Source organism: Oncorhynchus nerka, linkage group LG7, assembly GCF_034236695.1.
Source record: "Oncorhynchus nerka isolate Pitt River linkage group LG7, Oner_Uvic_2.0, whole genome shotgun sequence".
Lineage (NCBI taxonomy): Eukaryota > Metazoa > Chordata > Actinopteri > Salmoniformes > Salmonidae > Oncorhynchus > Oncorhynchus nerka.
In genome coordinates, this window is record NC_088402.1 from 54,540,421 (window position 1) to 54,564,794 (window position 24,374).

At 44.5% G+C, this 24,374-nt stretch overlaps 3 protein-coding genes across 10 annotated transcripts; 1 reads left to right on the top strand and 2 right to left on the bottom strand.

Moving 5' to 3' along the window:
- Positions 1 to 136: 136 nt before the first annotated feature.
- Positions 137 to 13,553, bottom strand: LOC115131962 (interferon-related developmental regulator 2-like). Of its 2 annotated transcripts, XM_029664083.2 has the most exons (13): positions 13,082 to 13,553; positions 11,725 to 11,787; positions 6,481 to 6,597; positions 6,305 to 6,395; positions 4,352 to 4,476; positions 3,846 to 4,003; positions 3,673 to 3,726; positions 3,346 to 3,524; positions 3,025 to 3,133; positions 2,624 to 2,758; positions 2,325 to 2,453; positions 2,041 to 2,133; positions 137 to 934 (listed from the first exon to the last, which is right to left on the bottom strand). In XM_029664083.2, exons 1-13 carry the CDS (start codon positions 13,119 to 13,121, stop codon positions 854 to 856), a joined length of 1,374 nt encoding a protein of 457 aa, XP_029519943.1. In that variant the 5' UTR covers positions 13,122 to 13,553; the 3' UTR covers positions 137 to 853. The 2 variants fall into 2 exon arrangements, with proteins under 2 accessions (XP_029519943.1, XP_029519944.1); XM_029664084.2 differs by lacking the exon at positions 11,725 to 11,787 and having other exon boundaries at positions 13,082 to 13,552.
- Positions 5,346 to 22,922, top strand: si:dkey-20d21.12 (uncharacterized protein LOC556245 homolog). 4 transcript variants are annotated; one of them, XM_065020626.1, is made up of 5 exons: positions 5,346 to 5,520; positions 8,638 to 8,702; positions 21,736 to 21,900; positions 22,016 to 22,219; positions 22,316 to 22,922. In XM_065020626.1, the coding sequence occupies exons 2-5, from the start codon at positions 8,648 to 8,650 to the stop codon at positions 22,450 to 22,452; spliced, it is 561 nt and encodes a 186-aa protein (XP_064876698.1). In that variant the 5' UTR covers positions 5,346 to 5,520; positions 8,638 to 8,647; the 3' UTR covers positions 22,453 to 22,922. The 4 variants fall into 4 exon arrangements, 3 of the variants coding, with proteins under 3 accessions (XP_064876698.1, XP_064876699.1, XP_064876700.1); XM_065020627.1 differs by lacking the exon at positions 5,346 to 5,520 and having other exon boundaries at positions 8,622 to 8,702; XR_010464367.1 differs by lacking the exons at positions 5,346 to 5,520; positions 8,638 to 8,702 and adding an exon at positions 19,920 to 21,182 and having other exon boundaries at positions 21,775 to 21,900.
- On the bottom strand, positions 13,705 to 19,777 carry LOC115131963 (aminomethyltransferase, mitochondrial-like). Of its 4 annotated transcripts, XM_029664085.2 has the most exons (7): positions 19,569 to 19,775; positions 16,990 to 17,072; positions 16,747 to 16,875; positions 16,121 to 16,302; positions 15,824 to 16,004; positions 15,385 to 15,557; positions 13,705 to 15,111 (listed from the first exon to the last, which is right to left on the bottom strand). In XM_029664085.2, exons 4-7 carry the CDS (start codon positions 16,292 to 16,294, stop codon positions 15,076 to 15,078), a joined length of 564 nt encoding a protein of 187 aa, XP_029519945.1. In that variant the 5' UTR covers positions 16,295 to 16,302; positions 16,747 to 16,875; positions 16,990 to 17,072; positions 19,569 to 19,775; the 3' UTR covers positions 13,705 to 15,075. The 4 variants fall into 4 exon arrangements, with proteins under 4 accessions (XP_029519945.1, XP_029519950.1, XP_029519949.1 ...); XM_029664090.2 differs by having other exon boundaries at positions 16,135 to 16,302; positions 16,747 to 17,072; positions 19,569 to 19,777; XM_029664089.2 differs by having other exon boundaries at positions 15,385 to 15,521; positions 16,747 to 17,072; positions 19,569 to 19,777.
- Positions 22,923 to 24,374: the final 1,452 nt, after the last annotated feature.

Consider the following 24,374-nt stretch of genomic DNA (forward strand, 5'->3'; position numbering starts at 1 on the left):
TGACAGTGATAGTACGTTTCTTTTTTTGCTGAGTTTAATTGGTACCTTTTCATGCCTTGCCTTTGGTATCTGCAGTACAATGTCAACATTCAAATATATTTTTTAAACCCACTTAAGGAAAATAATCAACAAATAGTCTTGGTGTGAGTGTTTATTACATTTAATTTATCCATAATCAATTAATTTGCCGAACCCTTTGGGTTATTATAGCATTGCTTGTCAAAATACATCTCCATTCTTCAATGCACTCCTTGAATACATACATATGCATTTGTATATACATATGCATTATGCACAACCAACCTGCATAAAAATATACATGAAAAATTACACCATAATTCTCTTAGTCCTCTTCCCATATTTGAAGTCTAAAAATAACTTACTTTAAAAATCATACTGTTCTCCCACTTTCAATAAATTAGAAAGTAAAATACATGACCAAAAATGGTTTAGATGTTCTTCCAAAATACTAATTAAAAAAAAAGAAAAAAAGGTACAATAAACTACCTTTTTGTTTTATTTTCAGGCATCTCATAGGTCAGTTTTATTGAGGTGTTAAATAAAATAAAAACACACGTTTGCACTGTCTGCAAAGTCCCTGGTATGGCAGCAGCCACTGGGTCCTGTGAGACGAAGGGTAGGGAGCAGGATGACAATGCAACGTTACAGAAGGTTCACTATAGAAATGTACTGTGTAGAACAGATAGGATTGTCTGTCATTTTGACTAGGAAATCATGTCAGCTCTATTCATTACATTGGTCTCCAACATTCCAGACCTTTAGCTTCAATGAATTCACCCCAGTATTCTTCTCAGTCCTCGTCCTATATGGCTACGGCACTTTCATAAATTCCTCACATCACATCTGCTCTCTTGTCCCTCACTTTGTTCCTTAGTTTAGTCCTGGCTTTGAATGCCGCGGAGTTGAACAGATGCTGTGAGAGGAAAATAAAAACAGGTTAGACTTATACCCTTCAAAATAAAGAATGCCAATATGGAGGGCAGTCCTGTGAAGACTAGGCAAACTCATAACATTTCATGGTACTGCTAAATCAAAACGGACCAGTACATTTTTGTTTAACCGACATGCATTTACACTGAACAAAAATAAACACAACATGTAAAGTGTTGGTCCCATGTTTCATGAGCTGAAATAAAAAAATCACAGACATGTTCCATTCGCACAAAAATCTTATTTCTCTCAAATTTTATGCAAACATATATATTTTTTAACACCCCTGTTAGTGAGCCTTTCTCAAGATAATCTTTCTACCTGACCAGTGTGGCATATAAAGAAGCTGATAAAACAGCATGGGCATTACACAGGTGCACCTTATGCTGGGGACAATAAAAGGCCACTTTAAAATATGCCGATTTGTCACAACACCACATATTTTTCAATTGGCATGCTCACTGCAGGAATGTCCACCAGAGTTGGTGCCAGATAATTGAATGTTCATTTCTCTACCATAAGCTTCCTCCAACGTTTTAGAGAATTTAGCAGTATGTCCAACCGGCCTCACAACAGCAGAGCATGTGTAACCACAACAGCCCAGGACCTCCACATTCGGCTTCTTCATGTAGTGGATCGTCAATGGGGGGCTTCTAAGGAGTTTTTCTGTCTGTAATAAAGCTATTTTGTGGGGGAAAACTCATTCTGATTTGCTAAGCCTGGCTCCCCAATGGGTGGGCTGGCTGTTAAGTGCGTGGGCCTATGCCCTCCAAGGCCCATCCACTTGGCTGCACCCCTGCCCAGTCATGTGAAATCCATAGATTAGAGCCTAATGAACTAATTTCAATTGATTGATTTTCCTTATATGAACTGTAACTCAGTAAAACCTTTGAAATTGTTGCATTCTAAGTTGATATTTTTGTTCAGTATAATTAGACAGCAGAGATCTCACATGAAATGCACCATGTGGTTGTTGAACAGATAAGTGTCAGGTTAAGTGGGTATTTGTCAGTGGTCGTGGTTTCATGACGAGTGGTTATGTGCTGGTGGTAGGTGTGTTTGGAGACAGTCATAGGCCATGGGGGTCACCTTCTCGAAACGGGAGATCTTGCTGGATTTGACAGACGAGTCCAGTATCAGGGGGGGTCCCAGGCCAAATATGTCCCTCACCAGCGGGTTAAACTAGAGAGACAAGACCAGGCACACCATTGAAAACTAGCCATTTCCAAAGGATATATAAGAGGCAAGCAAGCATCAAACACCTTCCAGAAATATTTGATTAGAACATGCTGGTTGCAGAGATAGTCTTTTTATAGCATAGATATCAACTATATCCTACAAACACAATTATAGACCTAGATGTTTGCTCAAACCTGAAGATGGTGTCTCACTCCAGACTCCAGCACCTCTTTGAAGGCGTCGTAGACCCTCCTGCGCATCCAGCTGTCGATGTAGATGCCCTCCACACCAAAGCGGATCTTCTCCTCGGAGAAGTCCTCGTTCTGCACGACGTCGGGCAAAAATATAATTAAAAAATAATAATCAACATGACATATTTCTCTCACTGACTGACCAACGGTCTCCAGTTACAGTGACTGGCCTGGTGTGATTTAAAAACCCTTGAGCAACGTTAGAACCTTGCACCGGTTCAGGGCGACTCGTGGTTCCTCACCTCGATGTAATGTAGCACCTCTCTGAATATGGTGCGCTGTTTCCTCCTGTCGTTCTTGGCACGGTGCTTGTTGCCGTCGGTGGCCAGGCCCTTCAGGGACTCGCACAGCGTGTCGCTGTCTTCAAACTCAAATTCCTACACAGAAAAACAAAGATCAGCGGGGATTTCCCCCCACTTCCTCTACATTGCCTGCATATTGTGTTTGAGCTGCCGAGCGAGTAGAACCAGGGCCTGTATTCACAAAGTGTTAGAGAACGTCGGTGCTGATCTCAGATCAGCCACCCCCCCTCCCATGTAATCATATTCATTGTGATCGAGAAAGCAAAACTGATCAGAAATCAGCACTTCTACTCAGATGCTTGATCCTTACAGCCCCGGGTTGTTCATTAGGCAAAACATACCCTGTCTAGATCTCTTCCCAGTTCAACCAGCAAGGCTATGGTCTCCCCCACAGCTATCCTGTAGTTCACGTCGCTGCTCTCCAGGCAGGCCTGTAGCTTGGGTAGATGTCTGAGCACAAGAGGAGACAGAGGACGTGAGATGAGCAACGTGGCAGGTTATATATATATTCAGATCCTGGTTGTGTCTCAAATGGCACCCTATTCCCCATGTCGTGGTCATGCAGTGCACTTCTTTAGTCAAATATGCAGGACAGCACTACGGCACTAAATGGGGAACGGGGGTGTCATTTGAGACACCGTCGGTCTGTGTGTGTCACTCACAGGTCCAGCAGCACAGTGAGGCGGGAGGCGGGGCAGAGGGTGACGAGCAGGGCCCAGGCATGCAGGGCAGCGCCGTGGAGCCCAGGGATACCGGCATTGGGGGTGGGCAGGGTGCCCTCGCGGTTGGGGTACGACATGGTGAACACACTCTCCAGGTGACTCATGGATTTCACCAAGTCCTGCCACAGAGGGAAAGAGGAAAGTATTATGACAGAGAAAAAGCGAGAGAGAGAGTTCAGACTCAATTTCTGGATCTTGATTTTTCATACTACATCTCTTTTCCAGCTACAGAGAAATAGGATGAAAAGGATTTCTAGAGAATCTCACCTCTCCGTCTTCCGCAGCAGAAACGTAGCAGCACATACCCAGCGCTCGGGCACACTGCAAGAGGAAGAGGGATGAACAGCTTTTTAAAAAACGGCAACTTACAAGAAGGCACTCTTAGTGGAAAAACTGCCGTCGACAACAGGAGTGTGACGAAGGCCAACGGTGACACTCACGCTCTGGCGGGCGGCCACACTGGCACAGCCGTCAATCATGATGGCGCTGAGGACGGGCCGGAGGATCTTGAAACCCTCCTCACCCTCGTCCCCCCCGCCGAGCTGCACACACAGCTGGGCACACACGATGGCCGCAGCAGCCTGCTCCTCTCCACCACCTGAGAGAGAAGAACGGAGAGAAGGGACAGAAACAGAGTAGAGGGACGGAAAAGGGGTCAGATCCCTTTTTACAAGCTCGACAAGAGAAATCCGGCTATCGCGGGACTTGGTCAATCAGAAGATTAACTGAATTCGTAGAGCTTCAATTCAGACTCGATGAGGGTCCATTTAGGATAGAAATAGTTACATTTCAAGCCAAATAAAAGGTATGGTAGAGCAAGTGTAAGTCCTAATCATCTTTTCAAGTTTTTACTCAGACCAGCACCACCTAACGTGATGTACGTTTGACTATATTTACCACCGTAATTCATAGACCACAACCCACACACAGTGCTGTGGCGTCTCACCCTTGCGCAGGCTCCTCTCCAGGCAGTCGCTGACGGTGAGGCGTCTCTCTAACAGGAAGTCATAGAGCAGCTTGGAGGAAAAGGCCCCTCCCAGAGAGTCTAGGGCTGCCAGGCGCGTCTTTGCACTGAGCGGGATGGGAGGAAGGGCCACGTCAGTACGTCGCTACACATCTCTGCCTAATGCTGTCGTTACGAGAGGACAACTCTTACACCATTGTTGGAAGTATTCGCAGCACTTGACTTTTTACAGAGTGGGATTTGTGTAGATTGTTTGTCAACGATTTACACAAAACTCTCTCTCATTGGAAGATTTGTATAAAAAAAAAAAAACTACATATCATGAAAAATAAAACACTAATATATCTTGATTAGATTAGTATTGAGTCAATACATGTTAGAATCACCTTTGGCAGTGATTATAGCTGTGAGTCTTTCTGGGTAAATCTAAGAGCTTTGCACACCTGGATTGTACAATATTTGCACATTAGCTTTAAAATTATTTAAGGTCTCAAGTTGTTTGTTGATCATGCTAGACTGACAGGTCTTGCCATCGATTTTCAAGCAGATTTAAGTCCAAACTAACTAGGCCACTCAAAAATATTCAATGTCGTCTTGGTAAACAACTCCAGTTGACATTTGGCCCTGTGTCTTAGATTACTGTCCTGTGGAAAGGTGAATTTGTCTCCTGGCATCTGTTGGAAAGCAACAGACAACCAGGTTTTCCTCTAGAATTTTGCCTGTGCCTAGCTCCATTCCATTTCTTTTTATCCTAAAACCTCCTTAGTCCTTGCCAATGACAAGCATACCCATAACCCCATGCAGCCACCACCATGCTGATGTGTTGTGTTAGCCCCAAAAATAATGCTTTATGTTCAGGACAAAGTCCATTTCCGTGCAACATATTTTGCAGTTTTACTGTAGTGTCTTATTGCAAACAGGATGCATGTTTTGTAATATTTTTTAGTCTGTACAAGCTTCCTTCTTTTCACTCTCAATTTTCTTCCAGTTCCTCTCCGGCAACTGAGTTAGGAAGGACACCTGTGTCTTTGTAGTGACAGTCATAGACTGTTCTCTCTACTACCGCATGGCAAGCGGTACCGGAGTTCCAAATCTAGGACAAAAAGGCTTCTCAACTGTTTTTACCCCCAAGCCATAAGACTCCCGAACAGGTAATCAAATGGTTAGCCGGACTATTTGCATTGTTCGCATTTTTTTCGCACTATTGGTTAGAGCCTGTAAGTAAGCATTTCACTGTAAGGTCTACACCGGTTGTATTCGGAGCAGGTGACAAATACACTTTTATTTGATATTGATACACCATTCAAAATGTAATTAATCACTTCACCAGGCTCAAATGTCTGCTTTTTTTATTTAAAAATGACTTGTACCCATCTACCAATAGGTGCCCTTCTTTGCAGGGCATTGGAAAACCTCCCTGTTCTTTGTTGTTGAATCTATGTTTGAAATTCACTGCTCGACTGAGGAACCTTATAGATAATTGTATGTGTGGGGTACAGAGATGAGGTAGTCATTCAAAACTCATGTTAAACACTATTATTGCACACAGTCCATGCAACTTATGTGACTTGAAGCACATTTTTACTCCTGAACTTATTTAGGCTTGCCATAACAAAGAGGTTGAATGCTTATTGACTCAAGACATTACATTTTTTTATTATTAATTTGTAAACATAATTCCACTTTGACATTACGGGATATTATTGTGTGTAGGCCAATGGCAAACAATGTAAATTAAATCAATTTCGAATTCAGGCTTTAATGACAAAACGCAGAAAAAGTCAAAAGAGGTTCGAATACTTTCTGAAGGCACCGCATGTTCCTATTGTCCATTTAGTCAAGTACTAGCAGCATCGGTGGCTTTCGTTTTTTGTGCAGTAAGAATGTGTACAATAAGTCCTTCCGTAAAAACATTTTAAAACCTGTGAGACGCACCTTTTGTCCATCAGGTTATCTATGCATTGTTTCAGCTTGTCCTCTGTCTCCTCCTGGGCAGTCTGTTCATCTACTGGCTCACCACCTCCCCCTGCGGTGGACCAGATACACAAGGCAATGATGCTGTCCTCTCTGTCTGTGTGTGTGTGTGTGTGTGTGTGTGTGTGTGTACCCACCAGTGGCCTCGTCCACTACTGAGGCGCTCTCGCTGGCGCTGCTGTAGTGACTGAGCACGTCAGACGCCAGCTCATCATCACTGGCACCCGACTCACCCTTCACCCCATTCCTCCCGCCTATGAGAACAAGAGAAAGAATTGAGGACAGAGAGGAGAGGAAGTGAGAGCAGGACAGGGGGACCGGGAGGGGGAGGAGAAGAAGAGTGAGCTCGAAGTGAACCATGTCGCTGTCAGTGGCTCAGCTGTTGGTGTCCGTCAGTAATGATATCCTAGGAACCGCTCCTTATAGAGAGCAGGGTCTATTCTGCCCACGGTGCTGACACGAGCACATCCGCGTAGCTAAACTGGGAATGCTGGCCGCGTTGTTCCTGCGCCCATGACAGCGAAGGTAACTGAACTAAATGGCTATCGCCCCGCACCACTCACGTCTGTCACTATGAAGTGCTTTGAGGGGCGAGTTAGGGGCCATATCACCTCCTTACACCCTAGACCTGGGGTTCTTAAACTTTTTCAGCTTGATACCCAAATGAGAAACTAACAGTCAACCCATGACCCAAATCGTCCTCCATAGGGCCAAACTAAGAAATAACTGTGTGATTATAGATGTATTCCCATAACTCGTGACCCAGCTCTAACATGCCCAGGGCTCACTTTGATTCCCGAACCATAGTTTATGAAATCGCCATCCCACTTGGACAAGAGAAATACCTATTACGAATGCTGTTCATCGACTATAACTCAGCCTTCAACACCACAGTACCCTCCAATCACATCACTAAGCTCAGGGCCAATGGGTCAGAACCCCTCCCTGTTCAACTGGGTCCTGAACTTCCTGACACCAAGTGGTGAAGGTAGGCAACCACACTGATCCCCAACAGAGGCCCCACCAGGGTGGCGTGTTCAGCCCCCTCCTGTACACCCTGTTCACCCATGACCGCGTGGCCACGCACTCCTCAAACAAAATCATCAAGTTTGCTAACGACACAACAGCCTGGTTACCAACAACGTTGAGACCGCCTACAGGGAGTAGATTAGAGCCCTGGCAGACTGGTGGAAAGAAAATAACCTCACCCTCAACACAAATTAAAGATTGTGGACTACAGCAGAAATCAAGCCCCCATCCAAATCGACGGGGCCGCAGAAGAGGGTCAAAAGCTTCAAGTTTCTCGGTGTGCTAATCACTAACAACCTGAAACGGGCCTTTCACACAGTGTGGCGAAGACGGCCTAACAGTACCTCTTCAAACTCAGGAGGCTGAAGACTTGGCTTGGGCCCTTACGACCCTCACAAACTTCTACAGGTGCACAATCGAGAGCATCCCGTCAGGGTGTGTCACCGCCTGGTACGGCAATCGTACCATCCGCAACCGCAGGGCTCCCTAGAGGGTGGCACGGTCAGCCCGACGCGTCACCAGAGGCACACCGCCTGCCCTCCAAGAAGATCAAAAGGACCTCAGCTACCGAGCAAAGGCCTGTTCACCCCGCTAACATCTAGACGGCAGAGACAGAGGTGCATCAAAGACGGGACCGAGTGACTGAGAAGCAGCTTCCATCTCCAGACCATCAGACTGTTAGGCAGTCAACACTTGCAGCCCTCTGCCCAGTATCCTGCCCTGAACCTTGAGACTCCTGCCCTATGTACATACAGTCACAGAACACTGCTCACTTAAATGGTTACATACTACACATAATATACTGTATTCTAGTCATGGCTCATCCTAGGTCATTTAGAGAATTTTTCTGGATTATGTGCGTTTTATTTGTTGCATTGTTGGAGCTTGACGCACAAGGATTTCGCTGCACCTGCGATAACATCTGCAAATCTGTGAATGCAATAAATGAATAACCTTTGATTTGAATCGACTGGCACTGCCATTAGCACAGCTTCCGGACTGTGGCCCTGACCTGACAGGTGGCAGAAACACCATAGTCTCCATAACATTAACATTTGACTGGTTCTGCACTGTCTACTATTAAAACTACAGATACCAACTGTTGGGCAAATGTTGATTTCCTGTCTTAATTCAAAGTGAGGGCCAGCTCTTCAGGACAACCTCTCACAAGTCTTTCAACTTGTACATGTGATTCAATTAAATCAACAGTATTTCTGGTCAATTGGATAACATTTGACTTGTATTTTTCCCTCTTGATTTGACAGTTCGTCTACCATGGAGGGCTTTATGGATATCAATGAGATCCATGACCTCAGTGGCCCTGACACAGGTATGACCTTTCCTCTTACTACAGTACTGTTCCCTGTAGACGCCATAGTTTCCATGTTCCACAGTGAGGTAGGACCCTCTGGGTCACACTGACACGACCTGCCTGACCCCCATCCCACTCACTGCAACGACTATGTGACTGGCCCACGGTAATCCTGACAACATTAGAAAGTCCTGAGCCAGCATGGGAGCCTAACCCAGTCCTGGCCAGTCTGACCCCCCCACAGCCCAACCCCCCACACTTCTACCTATATCTCTGTCCCACTAGCCCAGCCAGTCATCTGGCCTGCCCTAGCAGAGAGAGCTTTACTGGAGGAAAGTTCACCGGGCTGACAGACCTGGACGGAGGGAATCCAGCGATACAATCCCCTTCCTGTTCAATACAACATTATTGTAGTGTCCTCAGGCTTGTATAATAGTATGACCTCCAAGCGTATGTAATATGGGCTCCCAAGTGGTGCAGCGGTCTAAGGCACTACATGTCAGTGTAAGAGGCATCACTACAGACCCTGGTTCGATGCCATGCTGTATCACAACCGTAATTGATTGGGAGTCCCATAGGGTGGCACACAATTGGCCCAGCGTCGTCAGAGTTAGGGTTTGGCCGGGGTAGGCCAATTTGTTCTTAACTGACTTGCCTAGTTAAATAAAGGCTTAATTAAAAAATATACATAGTATGACCACATTTACTATGAAGTCCAAAGATAAACAATGGCTTCCAGAAAACATGTCCATTAATTTAGTTTCTATTCTACAATGACTGCCATTGATTTAATTCAATAAGTGTCACTCATCTCACCACTCTGTTACTAGTGATCCTGAGTGGGCCTTTATCAGTCACGTGACTTACTGGTCAACCTTGACCCCCCTGGGGGAGTGCGTGCCTGTGTTCCGAAACACCATGCACGTGTCAGCCCATAGCGATCACTCAATGTTGCCACAACTGTCTACAGTGCACCTCAGTCATGCCAAGGGGAGGCGCTTGAGTGGCAGGGCTTCTCTTCTCTCCAGACGTCCAGTGAGAGGAAAGGGCGGGACCTCATTGTCGTCACCCCCCCCTTACTGGGGAATATACTGTCTCTCACATACCAGCATGGGCTTCCTGTGCCCACATATAGACTTAGTCTTGGCCAATCGGGTCTTTAACACAGATTTTCATAAGCAATTTCCCAGCTGCTCAAGGTTAAAAACCTAAGTCAGATTCTGGCACATCACAACATGACTGGAATTTCAAACAGATTTCTCTGAGGAAAGAACGTGAACCATAGAGCATCAAAACAACACAGGGTGTATGCGATAGGAAAGCTGACGAATGGTAATGCTATGGTTTTGAGAGAGTGCCATGCAGCATTCTGAATGAAGCCTCTATGAGAAGAGTGAGGTCAGTGAGTTGGCTAACATGGCATCACAATCAGGAGAGGGGAGGGTGGCGCTGGGAGTATCCATCTGGTGATACAGCGTTAGCAGGACAGAGGGGGAGAGAATGCTGGGAATCCTGGGACATGAGACCAGCTGAGGTGATGTAAGGTAGGGGAAAACATATGGCAGTCAACTCCCAAAAGACAAGAGCTGTGTACAAATACTCATATGAATCACACTATTTGTGGCATAAATTGAGTATGTGGTACTCAACTGGTCATAGTACGGATATAGTTAGTACGCCAAAAGTTCCCGGATGTCGTTCTAAATTCGCCCAAAATATGAAGTATACAAGCAAGTGGACACTATTTCTGTGCTTTTGGGCCCATAATGCATTTCTTCAGCAAATGGGCATGGCTTCACAATTCTCAGATTTGAAGTAAACGGCAGAAAATATACTTTAACTAACTATGACAAATGTTAAGAAAATGTAATAAAGTAATGACTTTTCAAATGAGTTACGTTACACATTGTTGGCAGAATTAGTTAGCTACGCTATCCTTATGAACCACATCGCATTATAGCAGTAATATGTACCGGTATGTTGTTAACTAGTTACCTAACGTTAGTTGACTACTAATACTTTGAACTAGCCAGGCAGTATATTAATTACAATCTAACTAACCAACGTTTATTGAGTTGATTATTCGCGTCATTCTTAGCTAAGTGTCATTGTGCGTTCTCAATGGACATAGACAGAATTAACAATCCACTTCGATTTCAGAGCACTCTCGTCTGAGTGTGCCAGAGTGCAGAATAACGGATGAATTTATCGAACGCTCAACACCCATTGAATATATGTTGGCAAAAAAAAGCGTAATTAAATTGTTGCCAGCAGCACAGTTAAGGTCACCAACACTCTGGACAACAAACAGTCTAGCCAGCTCTGCCAGGGCAAGTAAAATGGTCAGAGTGAGTTCTGTTCTCTCATTTGTGTCTGGAAATAGCTAGCCAACGTTAGCCAGGTAGCTTGGGTGCTTGACTGCTGTTGTGAGGTCAGAAAGCTCGGATCAACCCTACTCCTCGGTCAGAGAGCGAAACACTCTGAATTTACGAACGGACAATCTGACAACGCTCTGGATTTACAAACGCCCAGAGCGCACTCTGGCACTCCAGATTGCATTTACGAACACACCCGAAATCATAAAATGTCTAGCTAGACATTTGTTATGCTAACAAGCTAGCAAGAGGTTGCAAAGCAACAGCATCAACTTCCAGGTAGACAGGCGAAGCACTAGTACGCTCAACTGAAATGATACCGATGGTTTACAGTATACTGAAATGACCTAATAGTATATAGTATGTTGTATATACCCATTAAGTATGTAATATACACTATGTTAGTATGGGTATTTGAACACAGCTATGGTTAGGAATGCTTGAAAGCAGCTATCACACCTGCAACATCATGGGCCATGCAAGACCATATTAATTGTGACAATGACGTCTAATGGTAAAGAGGAGTTAAGTGGGTGGGGAAGTATTGGAATGTGATGGTCAAACGGGAATAGTTGATTGATGGCCATAGGCATAGAATGGGTCCAGGTGACAAATGAGGAGTAAGGTTTGAAGCAGGCCAAAGGGTTGGAGCTCTGCTGTGTTACCTTTGAGAGACAGGGGGCCCTTGGCTGACAGCTGCAATTGTAGAACCTCATGTCGGAGAGAGCCTGTAAAAGGGGTTCAGGTGGAGAGGGGAGGATGGATAGCAAGTTGGCCATGGGTGGAGGAAGAGACTTTTAGACAGAGACTAAACCTCATGTTGCTTTCAGAAATGTATCGCTTGCTTCCCCCAGACAGTCTCCTCTGTAAACCCGTCAGGACATTTTCTACAGTTGATGAATTCTGCCATCTTTAGTAGTCATATGGAGAGTTGTGTGTAAGTGTAAAATCTACTATGAGATTAGTCTGTGGTTGTGATAAACCTGGATTTTACTTGGAGATAGCTAGCTAATGCATTCTAGTTGAGCATAAATTCATTATGATCCATAATTTGGAGGTTTCTGACACACTTCTGACATTTGGCCACCTGTACATCTGGCAAAACTGAGTTTCAGCTTCATCAATCCGACACAGAGAAGAACCCAATGGCATGCTCCTCTTCTCCCCCTCGTCATATCCTTCTCAAAATCCATTGGATGAGAAAGCCAGAGGTCCCTCCCCTCTGATCTTCTCCTCCAATGGGTTTTGAGAAGGAGACGAAAACGTGAGGAGTACGCCATTGAAATGTCCACGGGAGATGTGTTGCGTCAGCATGTGATGTGCACTACTCACATCAAACCACAATTTACCAGGGGCGGCGAGCAGAACGCCCTGCTAGTTATATTGCTACAAGCGCTGACAAACCTGTGGTCGGCACACGATAGGTATTACGAAAAGCGCACACACAATCATTGTAACTGTATGTCCCGCATTCCGATCTAAACGTGTGAAATGTGACAGCATTGCGGTCAAAGGACCAGGCTCGAGTCGTGTTGGCCCATCACAGGCAAATGACCTCACATGAGACATTTTCAGAGACTGACACGAACCCTGCTAAAAAAGAATCTCAGGGACAAGCGTTTTACTGTTCATGCTTGTCTCGCTTTAGAGCAGACCTGTCACTAACGTTATGTTACACTATGTCACTTTGAATGATCAAGTGGTAAATTATACAAACCAAAGTTAGCTAAGGCAAGATGAATTGGCTAGCTAGGAATACAAAAATAAAACAATGCATAGCATACAGTTTTGTCTTATAGCCGTTATAATGTATTAGTATCAAAGAAATTTACATTCAATAAGGAAGTACTATAATAGCTAGTAACTTTGTTCCATATGCAGATCAATTCTGGCAGTTGCACAACACTTAGCTAACTAGCTATGCCATCTTACTTTGTCCAGTATAGAAGATATTACTTCTACTACACATGATCGTGTGTTGGTATAAAAATTAAAAAAATAAAGGGTTAGCAGTTAGCTTACACTTGTTTGAACCACGTTTCCCTTTTTTAATCCTTGGCATGTCGCCAGTCAGGTTTCTTCACCACTTCCCTTCCAATTGTCAGCAGGGCACCACCGGTGTCAGTCTTTTGACCACAATCCCAGAGGATATTCAAGTTCTCAGTTTGTGCGATGACACCAGATTTCCAAAACAAATATAGCCAAAACTTGGCTAGCCAAACTAACAATACACCCACGTCGCGTTTTCAGTGGCACCACGCTTCAGCCACCACGGCAGACAATATCATTGAGTTAGCTTTACAACTCGATGAATCTCGTTTTCTTCAATGTTTCAGAATATATTATCTGTGATTGTCTCCGGGTAGCCGATATCTAATGCCAGGTTGAGATAGAAAATATTTGTCAAAGTGTTTGGGACAGAGTATCGAGCACATTACTGTTTCAAATTCCACCATCTTCTCCTCAGTAACCGCTTTCCAGACCGGACATGCTCCACCTCTTTTTAGATATTGTAGGCGAAGTTGGGTATTGTAGTCATGGGATGATTCTCACTCAAGTGCCCAAAGCATGAATTCATCGAATCAACCTGTTTGGGTTGTCTGTCTGAGGATTTGTGTGGTGAGAAACGGAAATAACACTAGCAGTTTGAAACTAATTCATTGGTTTATTTTGTGCCTTTTATCGTGTTTAATTATTTATAGAATAATTTATAAACAACACAATCTCAGTTAAATGGACAAAAACACAGTGCATTAATCAATCTCCATTGAGGCATTCCACAACGAAGGGAAATGTGTATTATATTGTGAATTACACCCTATATGACAAGGAAAATAAAAGGGTGCTAGATACAAAAACGACATAATTACCTAGCTATACAAAATGAAGGCATTCACACGTCAATCCCAAAACAGTGAGACAATATTTCAGTCGTACAGGGGAGATGCGAGACGCCGAACACCTCTAAGTTACTTTACAATAGTCCATGTTAACGCATATCATCAGTGATGTAGTGGTGGGAGAAAAATATATAGTTGTATAAAACTGATCGCCAGGTCCCCTGTGAAAAAAGTAAAGGTCTCTATACTTTCGACAAATTTCTCCGTAAAAGGTGGGTCATTTGTTGAATTAAAAAAAAAAGGGGATGAGCTGCACTTAGCCTCCACTACACACCGTGTTTTGTATTGTTAAGTTTCACTTTGTTGGGAATGTTGTTGGGAACTAAGATCATTGTACAAGCCTAATGACATATAATATCACAATTTGGAATCATATGGAGAGTTTGGTCCTGTTGATATATAGTATTAGGTTAGTAATTAGTGAACATTTATGTAACACACACGTCATTGGGTCACGAAGCCTGCAAAATGCACGTTTTTTAAAAATTCAACGTCTAATTGGTATTAGAAAGGAGAAAATAAGTTTTGCACACTAATCCTGTTCAAGCGACATCCTGCTTTGTCTCTTGGTTTACGTAGCACGTTACACTGCTTTTGAGGACCAGTCAGCGATTTCCCTGTCCTGTCCTCCCAACCGTATGGCTCATTCATACAACTCACTGTGGTCTGAGGACCATTAACACGCTTCAGATAACAGGAGTGAAAAGCCTCATCATCAAGGGTTCAGCTGTGTTTATAGTTGTGTTGAGCTGTGGCTGCAGGCGAGGCCACACACACACACACACACACACATAACCCGTTTTCTGTTGCTAAAGAAGCCTCGCCGTCCTTCAGCTTTGAGTGTCAATGCTCGAGGTAAACACAAGGGGGCAGAATTGCTCTGATAAACTGATCTCTGGTGGGAGAAGGTATGTCTGGTCAGGTCACTGTCCACTGGCATGCAGGCTGATCGCATAAACTGGGTGTCCATTGAGAGACAGATCTACTGGCCAGAGTAGTAGTTCGTAGGCATAAAGGGCTTCTTGGTGACCACCGGCTTCTTCCTCACCTCCACCTGAATGGGAGTTCCATTCTTGGCGTATGGTGCATCCACGTAACCCATGGCAATGTTCTGCTTCAGGCAGGGGGAGGGGCAACCACTGGTGACCTCACCTGAAGAAAAAAAAACTGATGAAATGAAAGTTGAATCTAATCTCAAAAGCAATCCACACACAGCTGCATTTCAACGGAACAGTGGGCCAGTTGGGCCTAAATAACACGACAGTGTAGGCCCACTGAAAGATAACTGAAATAATCAGGCATGGCATCCTGATCCTAAGTAGGTATGATAACATTTTTACATATGATTATTCAAACCTCACCACAGTGAAAATACATAGATTGTTCTTGTATTTTGTCATAGCTAGTAGAGATGCTCTAACTGACCCTGAGGATGGGGGTGTGCTGTCTGACAGGGGGTCCCGAGGACACCAGACCCACACGCTTCCTCGCTGTCTTCGCCTTTATCTGGGGGAGAATGATCTCCGCACTGGGGAAATCCTTCGCCTGACGCCGTCGCTTTCCTGCAAGTCCATCAAGCAACCAGGCGGCAGGGTAGCCTAGTGGTTAGAGCGTTGGACTAGTAACCGAAAGGTTGCAAGTTTGAATCCCCGAGCGGACAAGGTACAAATCTGTCTTTCTGTCCCTGAACAGGCAGTTAACCCACTGTTCCTAGGCCGTCATTGAAAATAAGAATTTGTTCTTAACTGACTTGCCTGGTAAAAATTTTAAAAATTAAACCCAATTAGCACAAACAGAGACACAAACGTACACACACACACACCAATACTGCTCTATAGGGGAGTGTATAATTTTGAGGAGTCACCTATAGTCCACAACAGGGTTGCCTCCACAGGGGTAGTAGACTCATCAATGTCGTTGCCATAGAGACAGAGGCCTGCTTCCAGCCGCAGACTGTCTCGCGCCCCCAGTCCGGCCAGCTTGACCTCACTGTTGGCCAACAGGTGCTCAGTCACGGCCACCACGCCAGACTTAGGCACTGAGATCTGAGCAGGAGGAAATGTCTAATACTTGACAGGTTGCTTCACAGGGAAATAAACACATTCTTGTTTACAAAGGCCTACTGCTTTCAGACAAAGGAAATGCACACAAGAACATCCACCTCTACTGAAGTACCAGAAACGAGTGAAAGAGACACCTCCACTCCATCCTCTCCGGGGGAACTACAGCAGGTCAGCCTGCAGCCCTGGATCCCAAACACTGTGGCCAAGGTGCTGGTCATGAAGGTCAGCTTGCTGAGGTCATCTGTCAGACCCGACTGGAGCACCTGGGTCATGGAGGGACCTGAGGAGGACATGTACAGGGTTGTATTCATTAGTGCACACTGTAGCCAAATGTTTTTCAATTGGAAAACAAAAACAAGTGTTTCTTATTGGACAATATCAGTTACTCGCTCCCTGTTTCAGTCTGTTTTCTTCCATTTGGTGCCTAATGAATACGACTCAGGTCAAACACTACTTTAACGCAGGGCCATGTTCAGGAGGGCACAACGTTGTGGAACCTTCCGATATAAACATATCGAGTAGAACCGTTGCCATAAGAGAACTTCCCTTGAACGGCAATCAAACATTACTCCAGAAACTCCAGATCCACACCATGGCCAGCTGCTTTAAACTCTGCCAGTCTAGCTTACAGCAAGCACAGAAAGTCTCAGATAAACTAAACACATGACATATTATCAAAGCATTACAAATCCATCCAAAACTTTGATGTCTGCAGACTACTGACCTTCATGTTGGCGGAGTCCTTGTCTGCACAGCCAGCGTTGGACACCACGTAGAGGTAGCCTTGGTCTGTCTTGGTGACGATGAGATCATCATTCATTCCTCCCTTGTCATTGGTGAAGGGGAGCGTGCCCTTGAGATTTAAAAAAAGTGGGAGGAGTGTGTGTGTGTGTGTGTTATGTGTGCTTGTGTCTGTGTGTGGGCATGCACGCACGTGTGTGCCTTGGCTTTCAGACATTTTTCTCACCTGGTTGTCCGTCAGCTCTGCTACGTCTCCAACAATCATAGACTCCATGAATTTCCCTCGGTCTCTCCCCCATGGACTTTGCTCTGATAGAGAGACACAAAATGGACGCTATAGCCAATACAATGACTGCCGGATATCTGACAGTTCCCAAATCTGCATAGTGAAATCCCTCTCGCCTGTAACACGTGGCTAGACGTCGAAGATGGAGCGGTGCTGGCGAGTGCTTGATAGGTACGATGTGTTCAGTGTTCCCGGATGCCTACCTACCTACTCTTCTTAATTTACGATAGAGAGTGGAACGACAGTCCTACATACATTCTTTACAATGGTAAATAGCAGTGAGAGGTGTAAACAAGGTCTAAACTAAATATAACATGCCACTCTTAAAACGGATTAGTTCTCAACCCCTCGTTTTTCCACGGGGATACTATTAATCGAAGGAAGATTTCTGAGAAGGACCCTGTGACTGTGCAGTGGACTAGTCTAGCCTTGGAGAAAGACATTACATTCTATTAACATGTGGCAGTAAATCTCCAGCAGCGTAAATGATGAAATGAAATCTCACGAGAACTGAGAACCGGGACTATGAATGGAATGGATTGTTCATTCAAATAGATTAGTTCTCGAGATAATGGTTCTGAGGCGGGGCTATCAATAATCCCCTACTCTCATGCTTTTAATTAAAATCCACATCGGTAGCAGCCTGTCAAGTGAGGGCATCGGCGCAGGTGTGGAGGCATTCCGCTGGGACAGATGTAGATTTGACTTGCATGACCAAGTGTGTCACAAAGAAGAGGGGGAAAAAACCTGGAGCATGAAAAACATGATCACTGTTCTGTCATATGGTTTATGCATCAAAATAAGAACAAAATCAAGGTTTGATAATAAAATATATCGAAATCTTATACAGTTGAAGTCAGTTGATGTCATAAACTATAGTTTTGGCAAGTCGGTTAGGACTGTGCATGACACAAGTAATTCTTCCAACAGTTGTTCAAAGACAGATTATTTCACTTATAATTCACTGTATCACAATTCCAGTGGGTCAGAAGTTTACATACACTAAGTTGAATGTGCCATTAAACAGCTTGGAAAAGCTTCTGATAGGCTAATTGACATCATTTGAGTCAATTGGAGGTTTCCTGTGGATGTATTTCAAGGCCTACCTTCAAACTCAGTGCCTCTTTGCTTGACATCATGGGAAAATCAAAAGAAATCAGCCAAGATCTCAGGAAAAACATTGTAGACATCCACAAGTCTGGTTCATCCTTGGGAGAAATTTCCAAACACCTGAAGGTACCACGTTCATCTGTACAAACAATAGTACGCAAGTATAAACACCATGGGACCACGCAGCCGTCATACCGCTCAGGAAGGAACGTTCTTTGGTGCAAAAAGTGCAAATCAATCCCAGAAAAACAGCAAAGGACTTTGTGAAGATGCTGGAGGAAACAGGTACAAAAGTATCTATATCCACAGCAAAACGAGTCCTATATCGACATAACCTGAAAGGCCGCTCAGCAAGGAAGAAGCCACTGCTCCAAAACAGCCATAAAAAAAGACAGACTACGGTTTGCAACTGCACATGGGGACAAAGATCGTACTTTTTGGAGAAGTGTCCTCTGGTCTGATGAAACAAAAATAGAACTGTTTGGCCATAATGACCATTGTTATGTTTGGAGGAAAAAGGGGGAGGCTTGCAAACCGAAGAACACCATCCCAAACGTGAAGCACGGGGGTGGCAGCATCATGTTGTAGGGGTGCTTTGCTACAGGAGGGACTGGTGCACTTCACAAAATAGATGGCATCATGAGGCAGGAAAATTATGTGGATATATTGAAGCAATCTCAAGACATCAGTCAGGAAGTTAAAGCTTGGTCGCAAATTGGTCTTCCAAATGGACAATGACCCCAAGTATACTTCCAAAGTTGTGGCAAAATGGCTTAAGGACAGCAGAGTCAAGGTATTGGATTGGGCATCACAAAGCCCTGACATCAATCCTATAGAAAATGTGTGAGCAGAACTGTAAAAGTGTGTGTGAGCAAGGAGGCCTTACAAACCTGATTCAGTTTCACCAGTTCTGTCAAAAGGAATGGGCCAAAATTCACCCAAATTATTGTGGGCAGCTTGTGGAAGGCTGCCCAAAACGTTTGACCCAAGTTAAACCATTTTTAAAGGCAATGCTACCAAATACTAATTGAGTGTATGTAAACTTCTGATCCACTGGGAATGTGATTAAATAAATACAAGTTGAAATAAATCACTCTCTACTGTTATTCTGACATTTCACATTCTTAAAATAAAGTGGTGATCCTAACTGACCTAAAACAGGGAATTTTTTACTAGGATTACATGTCAGGAATTGTGAAAAAACTGAGTTTAAATGTATTTGGCTAAAGTGTATGTAAACTTCCGACTTCAACTGTATATGAAAAAATAATCCAAAAGTAGGTTCAAATGAATATACAATATTTCCAAGCACAAGGCCAACTGCATATACAAATATTTTAGAATTGTTACGTTTTGGGTGGCTTTTAGTGAGCTGCATACATTTGCCCTGCAGGTTGATGGAACAGTACCTCTGAATTTGAAGCATGCCTCTCCTGCCTCGCGGCTAATCCGAGTCCAGCGCTCTGTAGACACTCCCTCGGGTCTCGGAAACCGAATCCGAACCCGCGGCCGCCAGACAGCATCCGAGCCCACATCGTATCTTCATTGCAGACGAAAACACTTTCCATAAACACGTCGCCGTCGCCAACTCTTTCGACTCCGTACTCGGAATTCTGCTTTCTCGATAAAACAGCGACCATGGTCAGACCAAGGAATTTTGGGAAATGTAGTTGATTAAGTTACACATTCTTCAAACATTTGGAGGAAAAACACTACACAGGCTGGGATTGTGTATCAACACTAAAATGTTGCTGGCATGAACAAAGAAAGATCGTACATGATTTGTTTCTACACTTCTCTTTCTTTCTATACATAAATAGTATGCATATTGTAATAATTTATGATTGTATAGGGAATGATGACGTTATAACAACATTTTCACACAAGCTCTGTCTTACTGTCTTTGCCTATTTTTAAAAACGTGAATACGCCTACTGTCAGGACACTTTCAAAACACAACCATCTCTGTCAGGAGGTCTGGACTTCCATGGCACAGATAGTAGGCCTACACTGAAGTCTCGCATAAGGTACTGTAGCCCAGGGAAGGGCAACTAGTGGCCGAGGGGAATTTCAAAATTGGGTTCCGCATCAACAGTTTTTCTCTTGTTATGTCCGTGACTGATAGTCAGGCAATCAGCCATATGTCAGCAAAACAAAATGTGATTGGTAGTTACTCTAGCAGCCAGCAGAGAGGCTCCCATTGATCATGTTTGTCAGTCTCACTCAGCTCTCACATTAAACTACAAACATCTTTTTACACCCCATGGCAAAATGATTAGAATTGCATCAAATGTGTTATGAAATTGCTAAATATTATCTCTGCATGGCAAAATGTGTAGAATTGCAGCAAACTTGCTTAAAACTGTAACATTTCTGGATCTGGGGTGATGGTACAGTAGCCTACCTCTCAAGCAGTAGCAATGTGTTACACTATATTGTGTCTCCTCATCCACTTCAATATAGCCTGATGTGTCTCACATTGAATAGATAAACTGTTAGCTTTACACTGTCATTGGATCACTTGTTGAATTGCATATGAATAACATATTAACACACTAAAAAGCAGTCTATTCGGGGACCTTTCACTTTGCTCTGGGTTCTGTTGCTTACTGTGTCTCCTCTGCCCCTGCTGGATAATGGAATGATCCTATGGCCCAGTAGCAGCTATTAATACCACCTTAGTTCCAGCTTCTATTTTAGGGTCGAAGCTGTTAGGGTAGGGGCTAGCAGCAGGGAACAGGGCAGGGTTCGGGGTCACAAGACACAGACTCAAAACACTGGGACTGGACTCACTTCCGTGTGACGAGGCAGTATTTCAACCTGGACTCTATTCAGAAGGCTAATACCGTGGTGGATGAATATTCTGTTTGTGTGTATTATGGTCCTGCGTTCACCTCACCTTTTCCATCATTTGTTGTCGACACGTATCGGGAACGTATTGAAAGCAGCTTTCTGTTCTTGTGGAGACACACTCAGAGACATGTGAATTCAGTATCTTTCTTCTGTATCATCATTAACAGAAGGTAAGAACAGAGAGAGGGAAGAACGCAAGGTGGCTGATTTTGGTGGATGGCACTAGCTGGACACTTGATTGATTGTGTGGATATTGTGTCCCGAAAGTTTTTGGGTGAAGCCCGGATACCAGAATAGGAAAAGGGGTAGAAATGCTTGGTTTGATGAATCATCCATGTGTTTTTGTGTGTGTGAAAGTATTTCATGTGTCCCTTACATCATCAAAATAATAGTGCCTGCCTATCAATGCCATCATGCCAATATGTAGCAGCTTAGTGTGCTTATAGCATTGTTGTACAGTACATTTGTTCTGATATCAACTAGGCTGCATGGCTAAAATGGCTTCTTATTTTGGCTTGACGTGGGGGAGAAAATCGCAGCCGGACAAAAGGCCTGTTCTCAATCAACTCTCCACTGGTCTTAGCCCTGAGTCCAAATTCCACGTTTCAGATAACAGTTTTATATAGATTTTCAGCAGTAACATTTAGAAATCTGGTGTCCATGACAGGCCATGTGGGTTCAATTTTGTCGCCCTCTTCTCTCTCTCTTCCTCCTTCCCTCAAGGGGAAATGGCAAAACCCCCTCCATCCCCTATCACTTCAGTATCATCCCCTACCACTCCAGTATTTTTTACCCGGATCAGTGATCGGGACCTAACTGAGATCGAGCTACATTCCGTGGAGTCCATCAACGACCTACACCGAACCCACCCAGAATACAACCACAAAGGTACTAGACATTGCATTTATAGACTTGCATCCAAAGGCACCACTGAAATGTGCTGCTCATTGTTCCCCATTGGTTATAGTCGCTATAATCTCCACTGTCTCTATGGTCTCTTCAGGCAGCAGACGACCTCCTCTTCCTCCTGCTCCCTCCACCAATGGGAACCCCCATCTCAGGGACAGACCGGTGGTCTGTCAGACGGGGCATCCAATGACAAGTCTATGGCAGAGGACGTTCCGAGACCTGTTGACGCCCACCTCGTTTCGATACACCGTGATAGCACTGATGCTATTGATGCTACTTCTTATCTTCTATTTCTTAGGTAAAGCTATTAATTTGCTCTTTCTCAATCCAACGGTGCCTGCACGTTTTGCCTTGGTGTCCCTTTGTATGACTGTTTCTGCGTTCCCCCCTCCAGTGCAGCAGGGCAGCACTCTCCGGTCCCTAACTAAGGCAGTGACGGAGAGACAGGCTGCAGCCCTAGAGATCTCTCAACTCATCCAGGAGCTGCAGGCGCTGTGCCATAACCTCTCAGCCATCACAGGAGGACTCTGAGGAGCAGAGGTCAGAGGTCACTGAAAGGAGAGGTCACTGAAAGGAACACCCTTCACCCCCTGGCCCCTGAGGGACCTGTCCTACAGGCCCCATGGACAATGAGACTGTTACACCAATATCAAGTCAAATCCCTTCCCTGCACATGGTATTGGAACTTGGGCCCATCCATAAACAACTCCTAGCCCCTACTCCCATATGAGCAGAGCCCAGGTGTTATAAAACCCACAGAGAATGTTTCCTTATACTGGATATTTATATGTTTGATTTGGTAGACATATAACACAAAGAAGAGACTCATACAGTATAAATGCAGGGTTCTGAACACTTTATAGCATCTATAGGAACCACACTCTTGAACTGACAATGAATGTACTCACACAACTGCACTGCCACTGTTCTCAATTTGATTTGGAATTGCAATGAGGCCATTGTACAACAACTAAATAAACAAGAGGTATTATTATATTATATATTGGTGATAGAGGCTATCCTTTCCTGACACTCCTCACCTAAGTATTAGTGATCGAGGCTATCCTTTCCTGACACTCCTCACCTGCCCAGTCCTGATAGCACTGGCACAGGAAGTTAGCGAGAAGGCGACAGAGGTCATGACACGGGTCAAAGAGGAAGTTAGAGAAGGGGCCAGAAAGGAGGATCATGTGGTCAGAGTATGGGTCCTGTCTGGCACAGCAATCGTTGCCATGGTATCGCTCTTCGCTGCACCCCTCTCTTCAGGGTGCTGATGTACTCTCCCAGTTCAGAATGAATGTAGTCCGTCAGTATCACACACTGACGAGAGGGAGAGAAAGGTTCATTTACAAATACAAAAAGATAATCTAATAGAAACTGAACTGCATACACCGTCATGGTAATAATGGCAATAAATGTACATTATAGTGGATGTGCGTGCACAGACTGAGGTCTTTAGGATCTGATCTTTGACTTAGCGAACCTCCGCTCCCCCCACAGCACTGCTCCTGCTTTCCCCAGTGCTGCCCTCTCTCCCAGTGTGTGCTCCAGGTCCATCTGCACGCACACACACGCACACACACACACACACACACACACACACCACAGGAGGTTGGTGGCACCTTGATTAGGGAGGACGGGCTCGTGGTAATGACTGGAGTGGAATCAGTGGAATGACATCAAATACATGATTTCCATGGTTTCCAGGTGTTTGATGCCAATTCATTTGCTCAGTTCTGGCCATTTTTATGAGCCGTTCACCCCTCAGCAGCCTCCACTGACACACACACACACATCTTTCCTGGTGTGTGCTGGTATCTCCTGCCAGGTGTGCCCATCTGGGCACTGTCAACATGCCCAGATTAATGGGAGACCAACTTTATTACTTTACCTACAACTTAGGTTCATATCATCCATGAGAATAGTACATTCTGCCAGATATTATATCAAAGACGGTATAATATTCATAACATAAGAGCATCAGTGGTAGTGGGTTTTTCAGAAGTGATTATAACTCAGTAATTGTCAGAAGGTGAGTGTAGCTGGTGCATGAAGTCAGGCGCAGGAGAGCAGAATGAGTGAGCAACGTACTTTACTCAACAAGGCACAAGGTAAACAATTACACTTGACCAAAACAAGACGGTAAAGATAACACACGGGTGCACCCGTCAAAAAAACAGCCATCAAAATAAACCTAACTGAACATGTAATAAATATTTGTGGAATGGAAAACAGGTGTGTGAAAACAAAGACAAAACCAAAGGAAAAAGAAAAGTGGATCGGCGATGGCTAGTAGACCGGCGACACCGAGCGCCGCCCGAACAAGGAGAGGCACCGACTTCGGCGGAAGTCGTGACAGTACCCCCCCCAACACGTCCTCCACCGGCACCCGGCATCTTTCCTCCGGACCATACCCATACCAGACCCTGGACGTGAACTGGGGACCCTGATCA